The sequence below is a fragment of the Poecilia reticulata genome, linkage group LG9 (assembly GCF_000633615.1).
Source record: "Poecilia reticulata strain Guanapo linkage group LG9, Guppy_female_1.0+MT, whole genome shotgun sequence".
Taxonomy (NCBI): Eukaryota; Metazoa; Chordata; class Actinopteri; order Cyprinodontiformes; family Poeciliidae; genus Poecilia; species Poecilia reticulata.
In genome coordinates this window covers 4,403,438-4,419,148 of record NC_024339.1, presented here as the reverse complement: position 1 = coordinate 4,419,148, position 15,711 = coordinate 4,403,438, and the positions used below count along the sequence as shown (strand labels likewise).

General features: G+C 39.0%; 1 protein-coding gene across 2 annotated transcripts; it reads right to left on the bottom strand.

The window, feature by feature from the left end:
• Positions 1-1,792: 1,792 nt before the first annotated feature.
• On the bottom strand, positions 1,793-15,522 carry LOC103469773 (nucleolysin TIA-1). Of its 2 annotated transcripts, none has more exons than XM_008417689.2 (12): positions 15,264-15,522; positions 14,447-14,543; positions 13,133-13,231; positions 12,713-12,767; positions 12,502-12,589; positions 10,404-10,479; positions 8,917-9,025; positions 8,735-8,830; positions 7,568-7,652; positions 7,157-7,295; positions 4,834-4,982; positions 1,793-3,236 (listed from the first exon to the last, which is right to left on the bottom strand). In XM_008417689.2, the coding sequence occupies exons 1-12, from the start codon at positions 15,287-15,289 to the stop codon at positions 3,098-3,100; spliced, it is 1,158 nt and encodes a 385-aa protein (XP_008415911.1). In that variant the 5' UTR covers positions 15,290-15,522; the 3' UTR covers positions 1,793-3,097. The 2 variants fall into 2 exon arrangements, with proteins under 2 accessions (XP_008415911.1, XP_008415910.1); XM_008417688.2 differs by having other exon boundaries at positions 4,834-4,985; positions 15,264-15,520.
• Positions 15,523-15,711: the final 189 nt, after the last annotated feature.

The window sequence follows — 15,711 nt, the reverse complement described above, 5'->3', positions numbered from 1 at the left end:
GTCTCCTCTTTCCTTCACACTGCGCAAACGCGCAGCAACAAATCCTATAAGGCACTGAGTGAATGGGGAAGTTTGCGTGTTGCGGCGGAAAATTGAAGGACGTCAAAATGCATCAACACGACGAATCTAATATGGCATAAAAACAATGCCATACTTGACGGAGTTTGGCTACATCGAGGCTCACTGCAGTAAAAAAAAAAGACGATCAGATAGCAGGTAAAGCAGCGCACAGCTACAAACACTCACCCGGATTAGCATGACGGTCAGAAAGCTAAACAAATAACCCGCAAAATTATTTCAGTCTTCGAGCTGCGATGTAAGACGCTGGTTCTGATCTCGCTGTTGGACCGCTGCTACGCTACAGGTGGTAATATTTGCCTTTGAATGTTAAGTTTTATACTTGAATTTTTTGGCAATGTTGAGAGGTTTTATTTTGACTCTTTGCATTATTTAGCCTCTTCAGAGCCTTCATATGTTTTCAGTCTGTTAAAGGTAGTATTACAGATAGCAGTACAATTTGCACAATGCCTGTTTTGTTTTTTTCTTGGAAAAAGTTATTAAAACGTTTTTGTCTAAATTAAGGTGAATTCATGGTTCCTTTTTCCACATAATGTAACCGGTAGTGCTTATGATTAAAAAAAGAATTATGTGATCGGTATCGGTGATCGGTATCGGCCCTCATGGGTGATCGGAATCTGCAGGAAACAACCTGATCAGCACATCTCTAATGTGCATAGTAAAAGAGAAATAAGCATGAACACGGGTTATGTTTGAGAAGAACTCAGTTGATTAAACATGAAATGCACGATTTTCACAATAACTTTATTTAAATAAAATAAAATATGGCAGTTTTTAAAGTTGGGTAAAGAGATTTTTTTTTAATGTCATGTCTAAGTGCTCATACTGTCAGCACTTATTACAGATTCTAAAGAAAAACGTAACTTTATTGGAAAAGTACAAACTGTTTTCCATAACAACAACGAACATCCACGCTTTTGGACTTTGTAATCTCTTAAACTAAATTGTAATTTATAGTAGGAATAAATAAAGTACAGCTCATCTTGGAGTGTTTGTTACTTTTGGTACAACAAATGAACCCGTTAAAACGTTGACTGAACACAAACCCCACCTGAACACAGTGGCTTGTGAAATGGTTCCTACCGACTGAAACTCTCTATTTAGGCGGACAGACTTGTCTTGGTTGGTTGCAGTCCTACGTTCTTTTATTCTTACTAATCAAGTGATTTCTGAAGGCAACTGGTATTTTTAGGGGCTAGAAATACAACTAGCACTTGTAAAAAATAAAAAAACTGTACCATTTTACAGACTAACCCCATCCAATATGGCTGAGCTTAAGCCATTTTGCCAAAAAAAAAAAACTAAAATAAAGAAGGGGTATAAACATTACCCAAAAAGATATTTTGGCTGTTAATGGAGAAAAAAATAAAAGTTGCTCTACAAAGTCAAGAAAGTTGGATACATATGCACTCGACTTTTGGCTTTTATTTGTAAATTATCACTTGCTTTTCATTGTTCATTTCTGAATCAGCTTGTGTTGGTCTGTCACAGAAAATCCCAACCAAGTTTGGTTTGGAGAAATGAAGCAATTTAAAGTTCCAAATGCTTTTGAGATTTCCGTTTTGAATTTTGAACGGCAATGGTCCGCTTATCTGTTCATCCAGTTAACAAGGTGGAAAAGTGGAGAATAAATAAAATAGGAAAATAGGTGCAAATTGATTTTTGTTCAAGGATAATCATTCTCTTGGAGCAAAAAACCAAAGCAAACATGTGATATGTGTGCATTAGCATTTTAATTGGACAAAGCAAAGAAAAAAAAAAAGAGAAAACATTGATTACAGTAGCAGAGTCAACAGTTATCAGGGCTGAACAACTTTCTAAACAAAACCAAAAATATATATATATAGGGCTTGAAAATGTCTGTAGGCACTGCCTAATTAAAAAGTGTTTTGTCAGCTAAAAGAAACCAGCTCCGTAAGGCAACAGTTACGATGTAGGCCTCCCCAATTCTCTGGCAAAATGAGCGAGAGTAAAGGTTGAATCCACTCAGTTTCAATATAAAATACTGGCGTTTCAATAGATTAAAAAAAAAAAAAAAAAAATCAGCTTCGAACATACATATTCACCTCTTAACATTTGAACTCTGTTAGATTTAAGTATGCACTGCATGGCAATGCCGTCTTATCCCTGCCAGGAAGAATTGTGTTCAGTGTCACGTTTAAATAGCGCCACTCTGCTACGTACAATGTTGCCGTTAACTGTTGAATTATCAAAACCGAACTGAAAGCAAAGCACCCACAGTCAACAGTAGCAATTGTTTTTTTTTCCTTTTTTTTTTATACATACATTGTTTCCAAATGAATCAACAGATGGTTATTTACACATGGTGAGAAGGATTTGAGGCCCTCAGAAAAAAATAGGAGGAAGAGAATAGGAATGCAGAAAGGAAACACTCCTTGAAAGTAAATGTGTCTGCTGACTACGAGGGGGGGGGAACTGTGCAATATTTACCTGCCCTTACGGAGAAACAGCAGTGGTAACAATCCCTGCAATTGATTTTTATCCAATAATTAAAAAAAAAAAATCTCAAATAACTCAGTTCACAAATTAGAGTGGGTGGATTCCAACGCAAGAAGAATTTTTTTTTTTTTTTTAAATCCACCTTTTAGTTGCCGTCAAAGAAAAGATGTGAAAATGGATTAATTTGTAAAACCCTGGGGTGCGGGGGGATCGGGAACAACAAAAGAAAACCATTTCAAAAGTTTTTTCTTTACATTTTTGTACTCATTTACAGTTAACATAAAAAGGTAAGAGCCCTGGCCAGTCTTTCCCCACCACTAGTGGGCGCTCCCTGGCTCCCATTACCCCTCCCCTCCCCCGCCCCGTCCCCCCAATGAGAATCATTTACATTTCACAGATGTCGACCTTCCCCCGTTAGGTTCCACATCCCGTTAAGAGTCTTTAAGTCCTGCCGCAAACCGGGAAGGCGGAGTCTAAACATCCCCCGCCCACACACAGAGCGCCGTGCAGCCAATCAAACGGGCCGAATCGCTGACAAACCTCCCGCCCTGCCCACCTATCAGTGCGTGGGGTATCCTGTGGCTCCCATACCGGGCTGGTTGGCTAGCATACTCCCATTCAATCCCTGTGTGGGCTCCATTACCCCACCGTTACTGATGGCGCTCATGCCAGTCCACCCAGCACTGGCCGGTAAGTGACTGCAAAAGAAGAGGAACAGAGAGAGAGAGAGGCAGAGAAAGACAAAATGCCAGCAGGTTAGAAGAGACGAGGCGAAAGGGAGCTAAAAGGACGCTGGTGCACAAGAGTTACTGGAATTTAAACAGGCTAGAGACAGGAAGGTGAAGATGAGGAAGGCTGGATTAATAAAATAAAAGAAGAAGCTTGTAACAAAATTAAACGGAAGTACAGAAAGAGAAGGTTTTATTGTATGGATGGACAAGCAGACGAAAAGCAAACAGGCTTAAAGCTGTAGAATGTAACCTTTATAAGAAATAGATTTGTTTTTAAAACTGTTGCCATGTCGTGACAGTACGGTATGAGATCTTTAAAAAAAAAAAAAAAAAAAAATATATATATATATATAAAGCTCTACCTTTTCCCAGTACCAACTATTACCAATCAGAGCCAGGAGGCGGGTCTTAGCGCTGTTAATCACTTTCCGTGTAGCATGACAGTGGATAAATTGTTTTCTTACAGCTGTTTGTCCGCCATTAGCACATTCAGCAGTGGATACATTAAGTGATTTACAGCGCCAAGACCCACCTCCTTGCTCTGATTGGTTGGTTTTGGTCAGGTGCATTTATAGCTCTGGGAGGAGATGGAGGAGATCATTTCTTTTCAGATTATCCGTTTCATATTGTACTGTCACAACGTATTGACAGTTTTAATAAATATTTTTACAGAAGTTACAAACTACAGCTTTAAGACGCCAAACTAAATAATCCATCCCATCTCCGCCGCCCTGACAAACATGGCCTCTTTTCACATCATGAAGTCTTCAGCTGGCGTGCCTCACTCAAACGAGATCAGATTAAATCCCATCAACCAGAAAGTAAAGCCATTATTAAGCATTCAAGAGATTTTTACCTTCAAGTTTCAAGTGGAAACAGATTTTCACAGGAACTTAAATATTTCTATTCACCTTCGAGTGGGATCAATTAATACAAGCTTAGACTTTCAGCTTCTCCTTTATTATTGTCGAGTGCACATGGCACTGCACATAGGACATCTAAAAACACAAAACTCCATGACATKCATATTCAGACCAAGTCAGGGAAAAACAAAACAGAGCAATGAAATAAAGAAATGAATGGTATGAATGGACATAAACATCAACAACAGCTTTAAAGGACAGACCTGACTAACAAGAAATATTTTTAAACTCTCGTCAAGTTGCATGATAAATCATTTTTCATTTCTATTTTTAAGCTGCTTTTTTTTTAGAATTTAGTCGTGAGGACGAGTGGGGAGGACAAAACTGGAACTGAAACATTTTTGAAATAAACTTGTTGAAACAGAAAGTGATGAGCTGTACACAGGGAGCAGGGCTACAACACGGACGTGTTGAGGCGGGTTAGATCTCAGTTCAGACGGGGGTCGAGGTGTGTGCTCGTTTCTTAATCTTCTAAAAAAAAAAGGTGAAGAAGGGAAGTCAAGAGGGAGCATAGGAGGTGTCGAGTGATACTGCTCTCTCTTGTGGCCAGAGCTGGTTCTTGCTTGAAGGTGAAGTCCTGTGGTTGCTGAAGTAGGAGAAGGCGGTGAAGAGCAGCCCCCGCTGCCCACCGTGCTACTTACTTAAAGCCCTGCTGGTTCCAGGCCTGGCCGTAGACGCCGTAGGTGGGGACCTGCCACCCATTGGGGACGTACTGGCTGATCTGGGGCCCGTTGCCGTACCACTGGCCCCACTGGTTGTAGGGCTGGGCTGCAGCGAAGCCGATCTTGTTCTGCTTCAGGGGTTAAAAGCGGACAAGGACGTCTTTAATACGGATTCCTGCAGCACTCAAAACATCCACACACTTCACAAGTTTGAGATCTTTTTGGGGCAATAATGCATAGACATTAAGATGTATACCACCACTGAAATGTACAAACTTTGTCCAGATACCTGGAAATACATTTGCACTTATCCTTGGGACACACAAAAACAGCCAGCTAGTTAGCAATGGTATGTTGGCAGTGAATTACATTTAGCTTCAATAACCCACCMAAAAAAAAATCTGAAAAACACAGAAGTAGTGTCTCCTGCACAACCAACAAGCATGCAGTTTCTGAAGAGCAAGTTTCTTGCTCATACAGCAGGTAAAACCAGTTGACCAAACATGCTGGAGCTCAGCCAGGGTTGCTAGATGACGGGGTTGTTGCTAGGGGAGGGGCAGTGTCTACTGATTTGTGATGTTACATCCTGGAGGCTTATGAAATGGCACCAAACAACATTAACTTGTTGCCAAAAGCTGGCGGGGTTTTTTGTAAGCAGTTGGGATGTTTTAGGAGAAGTAGAAACACATGGAAGTGCAAAAATGTGCAAAATGTGAAATTTGCATAACACTTCCCCTTTAAGGATGCAGAGATATTCTGTACATTTCTGTTTATATTTTGTTACTTAAGAAAAAACAATTAAAACCTCTAAATTTGAGCCCTGTAAGGGTTTTCTATTACAACTGAAACACATGTTCACTTCATAGCCAGTGAGAATTCAAGAATAATATGTAGCTGTAATTTATAACRAGCATCTCAAGCCATTTTACAGGACAATTTATATCCTGTCTAGTTCAAACGAAAGTTGTCTTMTTTAACCCAATTCAAATGCAGTTTGATTCAGAATTACACCCAACAACAAAACAAAGTCAATCCAAGTGATTTAAATGCTGAATTGACACATGTAGCAGATTTAGGTTTAGAGCAATCTTTTGTTTCAACATGTCCGACTGGATTTACGCTAAAGGAGCAGTATTATGCATTTTCCTGCCACATGCTGTCATTTTATAGAACACTCAAGCAACTATGTTACCTACAGTTGTTATGATTCTAAATGTATATAAAATATGACTTAAAAGAAATTTGACTTCATAATTTAATGCCTTGAAATAGGGCGCATGTCTCTAAGAATCTCTTGCTTTTTGAAACTCTGCCTTCAGGAAGTCATCACATCATGGCTCCTCTATTAACCTTTTATCAATGTTTTTACCAGCGTTGAGCTGAGAAATAGCTCATATAATCTCAGCTGATGTGCAGTTCCACCACGTGTTTGCCAATTGCTGCAGGCTAGTGTGAAGGAACCAAGTACGAGAGCTGAATGGTTGCCATGGGAGGTTCAAGGATTTCTCAAACATGCATGACATAATCAAGGCAACACTCTATAGGTATGTTTTTGATAAAGGAATATCCTAACATGAGATTAAGCTGAAAAAAAGTATATTTTACATGGTACTGGCGCTTTAAATTTTATACAACCAGAGACTTGACTTGAGCCTGAGAGAAACTGTGGAGGGAGCTAAAGCCTTTGGTGCTGAAAAACAACAATGAAGCCATGATATTTTTTTTTCGTCTTTTTTTTTTCACATTTTCTTTTCCACCGTTTCTGTTAAATTTCCAATGTAAACTGAAGAAGGTAACGAGAAACAAGCAAAGTCGAACTACAATTGCTGTGAAGAACCTTCGGAATTAAACGATTGAATTTTTTATATTAATGCCGATACTGCCACCTCCTGGTGTAATGTGGATATTACAGTGTCCTGCAAATTGTGAATGGTGTTTTTTGTTTTTTTTTTTGTTCAGCTTTTTTAAACCTGCAGGAAAAATATCTGTTTGTATAAATATAAAATTGCTGAACTTGTATGCCGATATCAAATTGGGCAAAAAGATAAACTGACAGGAAAATATGGAGCGGATAAAACCAGAGCCAGTTTAACCCCATAACAGAACTGCTCATGCTTGCTAGTCCTGTTACTGTAAATACTAGCTTGCGTCCAACATCACATACACTGACTGATTACACAGACATTGACCACAATAATTACTGCCTACGCCAAGGAACAAGGTAAATTTAGACAGTCAGTCCATACTGTGGCTGCAAACAACTTATCCACTAACAGACGCTGCTCTTCTGCAGCAGCCTTACCTGGGGCATCGACACCTGCTGCATGGAGTTCATCATGTCTGGCGTCTCTTTACCCCAGTAGCACTTCACTATGTGGCCCTCAATTGAAGAACCATTGACGGAGACGATGGCATGGGCCGCTGATTCGTGGGAGTTGAACCTAAACACAAAACAGTTGGACAAATGAATCGTGGAAAAGCTGTTTGGATAAATGTTTATTCACTAAAGACAAAAAACAATCAAGAAGTCACAGAGATCAGAAAGGCCAAAGGCTCTCAGTCAGAACAGAGACACTGCTTTGTATACAACTAATCGGTCCAAGTTGCAGTAGAGACCTGAAAAACCTGTTCCAGTTCTCATTTGAAAAAGCTGTAATAAAGTATCGTATAAAACCCGTCTGGTACGATTATGAAACGGTTTAACTCCACATACCTCACAAATGAATAGCCTTTATCTGGAAAAACTCTGACTTCCATGATCTGTCCGAATGGGGAGAAGGTCTGTCTCATCAGTTGCTCTGGAAACGAAGCAGAAAGGAGCATTAAGGACTCGGATCTGGGGGCCAAAGGGTCATGAAATGATAACCAACAGGGGTCTAGATAAACCGTATTCATTGGTGAAAATTGTTTTAGCTTTTAGATGCTCCCAAAAATGTTAGTGATGTCATTTCATCAGGCTGACAGCAAATTTGTTTAACTTGTAGTTTTCCTGGTTTATTTTAATATTCTTGTTTTTAACAGCATTTTGTCAGGATGAGCCGATTTTATTTTTTTAATAATGAATTTGATTTAACTAGTTTTTACCGGGGATTGCAGCTAATTTAACAACCAGAATAAATTGGTTTCCCCAAACAAAGGAGTTCAAATTCAAAAGGGAAATTAAATGTTTCAACTCATTCATTCAAGATTGTTCAAAGAATGATTGTACATGGTGAAGGCTGTAGGAAGGAAATATCTCAAATATCAAATTTGTTGTGTTACAACAAATTTGAAAAGGCCTCTTACTAAAGACACCGTTTTTCTACAATTGTCTCATAAGACACTGAAAAAGGCCCCTTATTAAAAAACATAAGACCTCTGGTAAAAGAAAAAAAAATTCTGACATTAAAAGTGGTAATTCTGAGAAAATATTCCTTTTTCCTTTAGTGACCCTAAACCTCATCTAGACTCTCCTAAACAAAGTAACTTAAATATCCATATTCAAAAAGTCTTTTTAAATACCTCTTTGGACTTTACATGTCCTTCTGCATTTTAAGGATCAGGATAAAGTTACAGAATTTTATGTTATGATCACAGCTGATCGACAGAACGCTCTACATCATTCTGAAAAACTTCTCAATGGCTCATCTGAATTGTGATGCACCACAAATATATAACTTATCGTCATATAATAAGAGATGTTAGTGCGTAGAAGAGTTTCATTTTGACCAGAGTCAATTTACAAACTCTTCAAAAATCTCAATCTGATGAGTCTTCAAAAACGTGAACAAGAACAAACTGAAAAGTGTAAACTACAGAGATTACATCTACAACTTTACTCACAGTGTAAATTGCTACTAAAAAGAAAGAACTGCAGTGACAAACTGTGGTGTTTGCCCACCTGTGAGTCCTGTGCTGACCCCACCACAATACACGGTGCAGTTACTGGGGCTGGACTGGCTCAAGACGTCATCAAAGGAGAGGTGCTTGGAGTTATCTGGTGGGTTGAATGTCACACATTACTGATAATCCGTCGGTTCAACACAGCAGGTGATCCGAAACGGAATGACAACATGCACTAACTCTCATAGGTGGCCTTGGGAGCAGGGGGCTTTCTTGTGGCCCAGTTGGTCCGTATCTGTCTGCCCCCCAACCACTGACCCCCCATGTGCTGAATGGCATTCTCTGCATCCTGGAAGGAACGAACAATCAGGTTACGATAACAAATTTTGCTGAACGATTTATTGTCTAAAAAATTATTGCGATAAACGATAATATTGTTTCAAGATCTTTTGACACTGATTTAATGGAAATGACTAATACATGCGATTTCCTGATAGATGCCCTTTATTTTCAAAATAACACGCAACACAACGCAACGCAACTGATAAACTAAATAAAACAACCAAAAACAAAAATAAAATGGATTCTCTGTCTCGATTAACAAAAAACGTACTTGTGGTATCATTAATGTTTATTCAACATTTCGTGCAAAGAATATAGAAATGACAAGGGGAGAAGTTGGAGCCAAATTGCTACCTCAGTTGATRAACCCGGTAAGTTTTCAGCTGTTCTTCGTTAACGTGACATAAATAGGTTATAATGATTTTTCATTCAGTCAGAACTTTACGCTGACTCTAGCCACATGCATCACAGGTAGATTCTAATACAGCATTGATTAATGCCTGATATTAAAATGTGTTAACTGGACTTGTAGCCATTATTTTGTGCCCATGTGGCTGGACACCACACGGCACGACGAACCCGATCAAACTGTTTACCTAGGATTTCTGTCGGCTAATGTGTCTCTCTGGTTTTGAAAATGGGCCGACAATCGGCAAACAACTCACAACTCGTGTTGTGTGCACTGGACATTACACTAAGGAAATAGGAAGGGAGGGTCAGTGGAGAGCACCCGAGTTTAGCTTTTTTCATTCAGTGTCATCAAGAGAAAGAAAAAAGGCCGAAAGAGACGATAAAGCCGATAATTAAAATGAGGTCAATAGGTTTAATTTATCGTTCGATTAATTGATTTATCGTTTATCGCGACAGGCCTAGCTGCAACCAACACAAACCCAGGGTTCGTGCAAGTTTCAGAAAGTCATATTTAAGACTTTTTGGTACCAGATTGAATGAAATTTAAGGCCAGACACAGGGGATGATTGGAGGCTCTTATAGGCAATAAATTTTAAATTCTAATTAGCATTTAACACTAGAACCGGAAGACATTCTAAATATCCAAAATAAACAGAAACAACAAATAAAACGAATTATGAAGCTTCCAAACAAAATTGTCCTTCAGAAAAAAAATAAAAAACTACTTGAGACCAAAGCACCAGACTGAGAACTTTAACCAACCAATTTTTGTAAGAAAGAGAGAAAAACTATAAATTATGCATATGGAAACTGATCTCGTTTTAATTTATCATACGATTTAATTGATTTATTGCGACAGACCTAACCCTGCTTACCACAAAGTTTTGTATTACCGCTTTGCTCTGGTACATTTTATTAGTTCAACAACAACACAGACAATCTACGGTGGTAATAACACAATAGTGATTTCTTACCCATTTATTGAAGAAAGACACAAAGCCGTAGCCTTTAGATTTCCCTGTAGCCATATCTTTCACGACGCGAGCATCCCTGTTGACAAAGAACACAAACCCCTAAATAAACCTGGAGCAGGCACTTCACACCACTGTTACACACACAAAAAACGACAAAACTGTATGTGGAACATTACTTCTTTGTTGTAACAATGCTTCTTGGCAATAAAAGCTCATTTTCACCAAATGGAGAAGCATTAGTGGGTGGAGCAGCAGAGAATGAGGACTGCACCGGTTGCAAACCTCCACAGCTCAACCTGCTCCCGATTCCTGTTGGGTTTTATTTGCTGGATTAGATTGAAGTTTAAAGGGCCAGTGTTGTGTGTTTTCTTCACATAACACAGTGTTTCTCAACCCTGGTCCTCACCGCCCCCCTGCACTGCATGTTTTAGATGTGCCTCTATTCCAGAACAGCTGATTCAAATGATTGCATGACCATCAAGTACTGGAGAAGCCTGTTAATCACCCAGAGATACAATTTAGTTGTGTGACAGAAGGGAAACACCTAAAACATGCAGGACAGGGGGGAGGTGAGGAACAGGGTTGAGAAACACTGACATAACGCATACATTATGTGGAAAATTATACATTACAGTACCACAAGTAACCATGCAACATGTTACCTTCATTAGTTATAAAAATGCTGTATACATCAAATACAACCTAAAAGAAACTTTACTTCCTATTTTAACTGTCTCTTTAAGAAGCTTCTGCTCTTTCTGAAGCTCCGCCTTCAGAAAGAGCAACATGGCTCCTCTATTAACTCTAACAATGTTTTTACCAGCGTTTCACTGAGAAATATTGCCGTCAGAAGATTTCCAGTCCTCCAGATATTTGCTCATTTTTGCTGGCTAGTCTGAAGGAGCTGAATGGGAAAAGGCTGATCTGGAAGGCGGAAGCTCTGACATGAGCAGAGATTCTTGATGGTGTTAAGGTCATTCCAAATTATGGAGATAATCTCTGATAAAACTCCCTCTGAGGGTCACTTTGGTCCCCGAGAGTGGAGATAAACGATTGGCACTGGCTGCAAAATCTCATTCCTGTATATCAGCACTGAGACTGCCTCTACTGATGACCGACCTTGTTTGTCCAGTTAGGCAGACACTAATCTACACCATCACATGCCTACGTTATAAGACATTTGTCGATGGCAAGATGGATTTAAGTTTTTTTAATGGGAACAAGCCACATACCAAACTCATTTTCCTTACAAGTGTGACGCCAGTTACAGGTGGAATAAACTGGCTTTCCAAAGGTACAAGATTTATCACAAACCCAACCAATTTATATGAAATCCCCCCAACTCTACCAAGAGTGATCAAATATATAAAGATAAGTGCTCAAGGAGTAATCAGCTGACCAACATTTATTCGAGTATTTGTGAGGGTGGATGTGTAAATTTGATTTAAGGCCTGTCATGACTACAAATCCCAAAAATGATAGTGATGAACAATAATATTGTTGTTTTGATACCCTTTTTAAGTGATGTAATAATGGTATAACAAAGGTTTGCCCTCTCAAAGATCAATAAACTTTGATTTTTTTGAACATTTAACACCATTTTAAAAAAAAAAATTAAATAACCAAATACAATAAAGAAAACAGAAATAAAAACCACAAACAACCAAAACCAGAAATTAAGTAGATTACCAAGTCTCTATTGGTTTTAATTTTTTTGAACATATTAAAAATGTTTAAAAACATTTTTTATATGTTTTTATACTATTTATTTAAGAAATAAACTCTTTTTAGTCCATGAACGAAATTGCAATATACTGATTTATTGCAACAGGTGTATTTGAATATATTCAAATTATACATACTGTTTAAACATATGTGTAATTTGGACTCTCCCTGGGTTTAAATTTTTTTTTTAATTCAGAATTTTGTGTTTTTTTTTTTGTTGTTGTTGTTTTTTTGTTTGAATCTCAAATACAAGTAGGTTATATCAGCCTGGAAGGAAACAATGCTGTGCTGCTTTCTGGCATTAGAGTAGTCTGTCCCTCATTTAAAGTCCATTTCTATAAAACCCACAATCAATTTCAGGCTCCAAACTTACGATATCCTGCCAAAAGGGGCGAAGGCAGCTTTGACATCTTCTGTTGTTATTTCTGGACTGAGGTCTCCGACAAAGACATGAAAGTGATCTGGAAGAGCAAAACGGTTTACACATTAGTCCTTCTGGCTTCCACACATATCAAGTTTCTCCGCAGAACAACAGAAATACCAAATAATCTGGTCACAACATTTCTTTTTTTTGTAGTACTTACTACTTGTGTCTTTTTTCTGGCTGGATGGTGTTGTGGCCCAGTTGACTTTGACCTCCTGCAGACAGCAGAGAGCACAAGGCAGGGCGTGTTTAAATAAAAAAAACAAATTATAAATGACTTTACATTAAAGGTGGAGAAAAACAATTCAATTTGAACACGCCTAGAAACTTTATGAAGCTCTTTGCAGAATAAAATGTTAACTGTCTACTTCACTGTTCTTAACAACTCGTATTACACCAAATTACATCAAATTCACTTTGGACAGATCCAACCTGACAGGTTTGGATGCAGCACTCATAATTCAAACAAACAGAACAGATTCACACGTTCTGTATGATTCATCTAGATTTCATTTCTGTTTTGGAAAGCCCACAGACCCGACTCCCCATCCCCACTCACCCTGTAGATACGATAGCTTACCTTACCCAATATTTTCCTTCCATTCATGGCCGCCAATGAGGCAGCAGCATGCCTGTGATCATAGAACTCCACAAAGCAGTATGGATCATTTCCAGCCGTCTGTCAATAGTAAAATAACACTAATCATAAGTTAACAGTTTAATTATGTGTGAAACACACCACCACATAGCTGCCTGGTGTGTCAGTGATGAGTTCATACTAAAGATGCACCAAGAAATCGACTGCTGAAAACGACCAATTTGACCCTGAACAGCAATCAACCTGTCAGAATGTTTAAAAAGTCTTATTGTTTTTCTAAGCGGTAAATGCACCACACCAACACATCTATGCTGCACTGACAATGCTTCTCAGTGTAGAAGTTGTTACTGAGAGAGATTAATTATTTTCAGTATCAGTAGCTGTTTTTCCATTGACCTTAAAATTGTGCCATTTGGAAAATAAATGTGCTTAATGGAAACATGGCAATTTAAAACAAACTCACATTTCTCAATATAAAGTTTTGGCGTTAGGATGAAGTCCGTTTTTTTTTTTTTTTTTGCTGTATACTGTTTAACGGAAACACTGAAATTGCGAAATCGTGGTTTCCCCCCTCTTCCCCCCCGACAATAAATTTCACGAACATTTGTAATGGCAACAAAGCCAGTGATTTATTTAAATTGGAGGGAGATACCAGCTGATAAAGGGAAAAGTGTACTGCAACACTGATACTCAATTTTATCAATTTGAAAGGAACGGTCCTTTGTCACAAAACAAATAACATTTAGGATCTTGCCAGTGTTTTGGAAACCTCACGGTTGAGCGTCCACCAGCTCTATAGGAAATGCACACTGAGAATTAAGTTTACAGTTAGCATGGCTAACCACGGCTGTAAGAAATGAAATGAAAGCAAACTGCAGAGCTGTGTAACACCAGCACATTGTGGGCGATTGTTCCCTCTGCTCCACATACTAGTAATGACTCATTACAGAATTGCTGAAAACAGTAATAGTTGTAGTATCTGTGTGTAATAGCCTGAAAGTTTTGTCTATGTTTTGATACACAGAGAGACCTTTTTGTACATGTATAAAACAATGATTTATTTCATAATAAGCATTATGTAATTGTTAAAAGTTTTAACTTATCAGGAGTTGGAAACAATGGTGTGTTAAATGAAACGGAATGGGCTAAAATCGGTATCAGCAGATCAAAGTTGCAAAAAGTCAAAGTCGGAAATCGGCCTCAAGTGCACCTCTAGTATTTTATGTTTTATGGGCATCATGTGAGCAACATTTTGAACAGGAGATCTCAACACATCGGAGGGAAAAAGTCACTTACATCATTGATCATTTTACAGCTCTTACAAGGTCCTATCTGTTGGAAGACCTGTAGAATGAGGGGCTCGGTGACATCCCTGGACAGATTTCCTACATACCTACAAGCAAAGACAGAGAGATGGGCGAACTGAGTCCCAGTCAAACAGGAAGTAGCACGCAAACAAAGGCTAGTTCGCCGGGGTAGCCAAAGACACCGCAATTTCTGATATAAAAAGAAAAACAACAAAAATATGGCGCTATTAAACTAAACATTAGTTTATGTTTCCACAAGCGACTGGTGAAACGGTCACCCCCGCAGTCAGGGGTGTCCGGTGAGGTCTGTGAGCGCGTTGACGTGGCTCGTCTGCCAGCTAGCTAGGCTAAAGATCTGGCTAACCGGTTCTAACAGGCCTCGGGTTAAGTTGTGGCTCAAACTATACTTTCTAAAATCTCCTTGCAGTCCACACACGTCTTATATATCATCTTATTACACCACAATGGATGCAAACACGGATATGTTTTATATAACTAAAATTAAATGGTGTCCCATCTTTAACTAATTGCAGCAGTGCCTAGCTAGCTACTCAGTTTCGATTTAAAGTGAGTTACCGATCCGTTTATTTACACTTGAAAATAAAACCTTAATTTTGTGCGCCGAAAAATTAGAATTTTTGAGTCTTTCAGTGTGGCATACCTGATGTGAGATAATAAAGTATAAATATATTGCCAGCGAAATGACAAAGGTTTACAGCTTCCTAATTGTAACAACGTGGAAACATTTGCAGTAACTAGACGAAGCCTGAGCATTCCAGGACATAGACAGGGCCACAGTTACTCACAGGGTTCTAGGTTGTTCGTCGTCCATCGTCAGGGTTCAGTGGTCGAGTCCTCGGAGGGGGCTTTATTCCAATGACATACAACAGGTCTGGACTGAACCCGAGAGACCAGGAGCACAGGGGCTATATCTTCCGTTCAATGAGAAATCCGTCTCCAACTCAGGTCTCCCACACGCAGCATACAGCCCCCTCTCCGTCTGAGGCAAACAATAGGAAGTTGAAGATGGCGGAGGAACGGCGTCAGCAGCGTCAGCCTAGCAGCGCGCTGAAATGAAGCTAAAATCAAACGCTCCTTCACCCACACAAAGATGTGTCTTCCCATCACATCTGTATGGAGGCCACTGTAATTTCACACCCTGTTACCACTCACGAGATGAAACTGTGCAATTAATTGTTTCCCATGATTTATGGTAATTTGTTATTTTTGTATCTACAGACAAAAAAGGCGCTT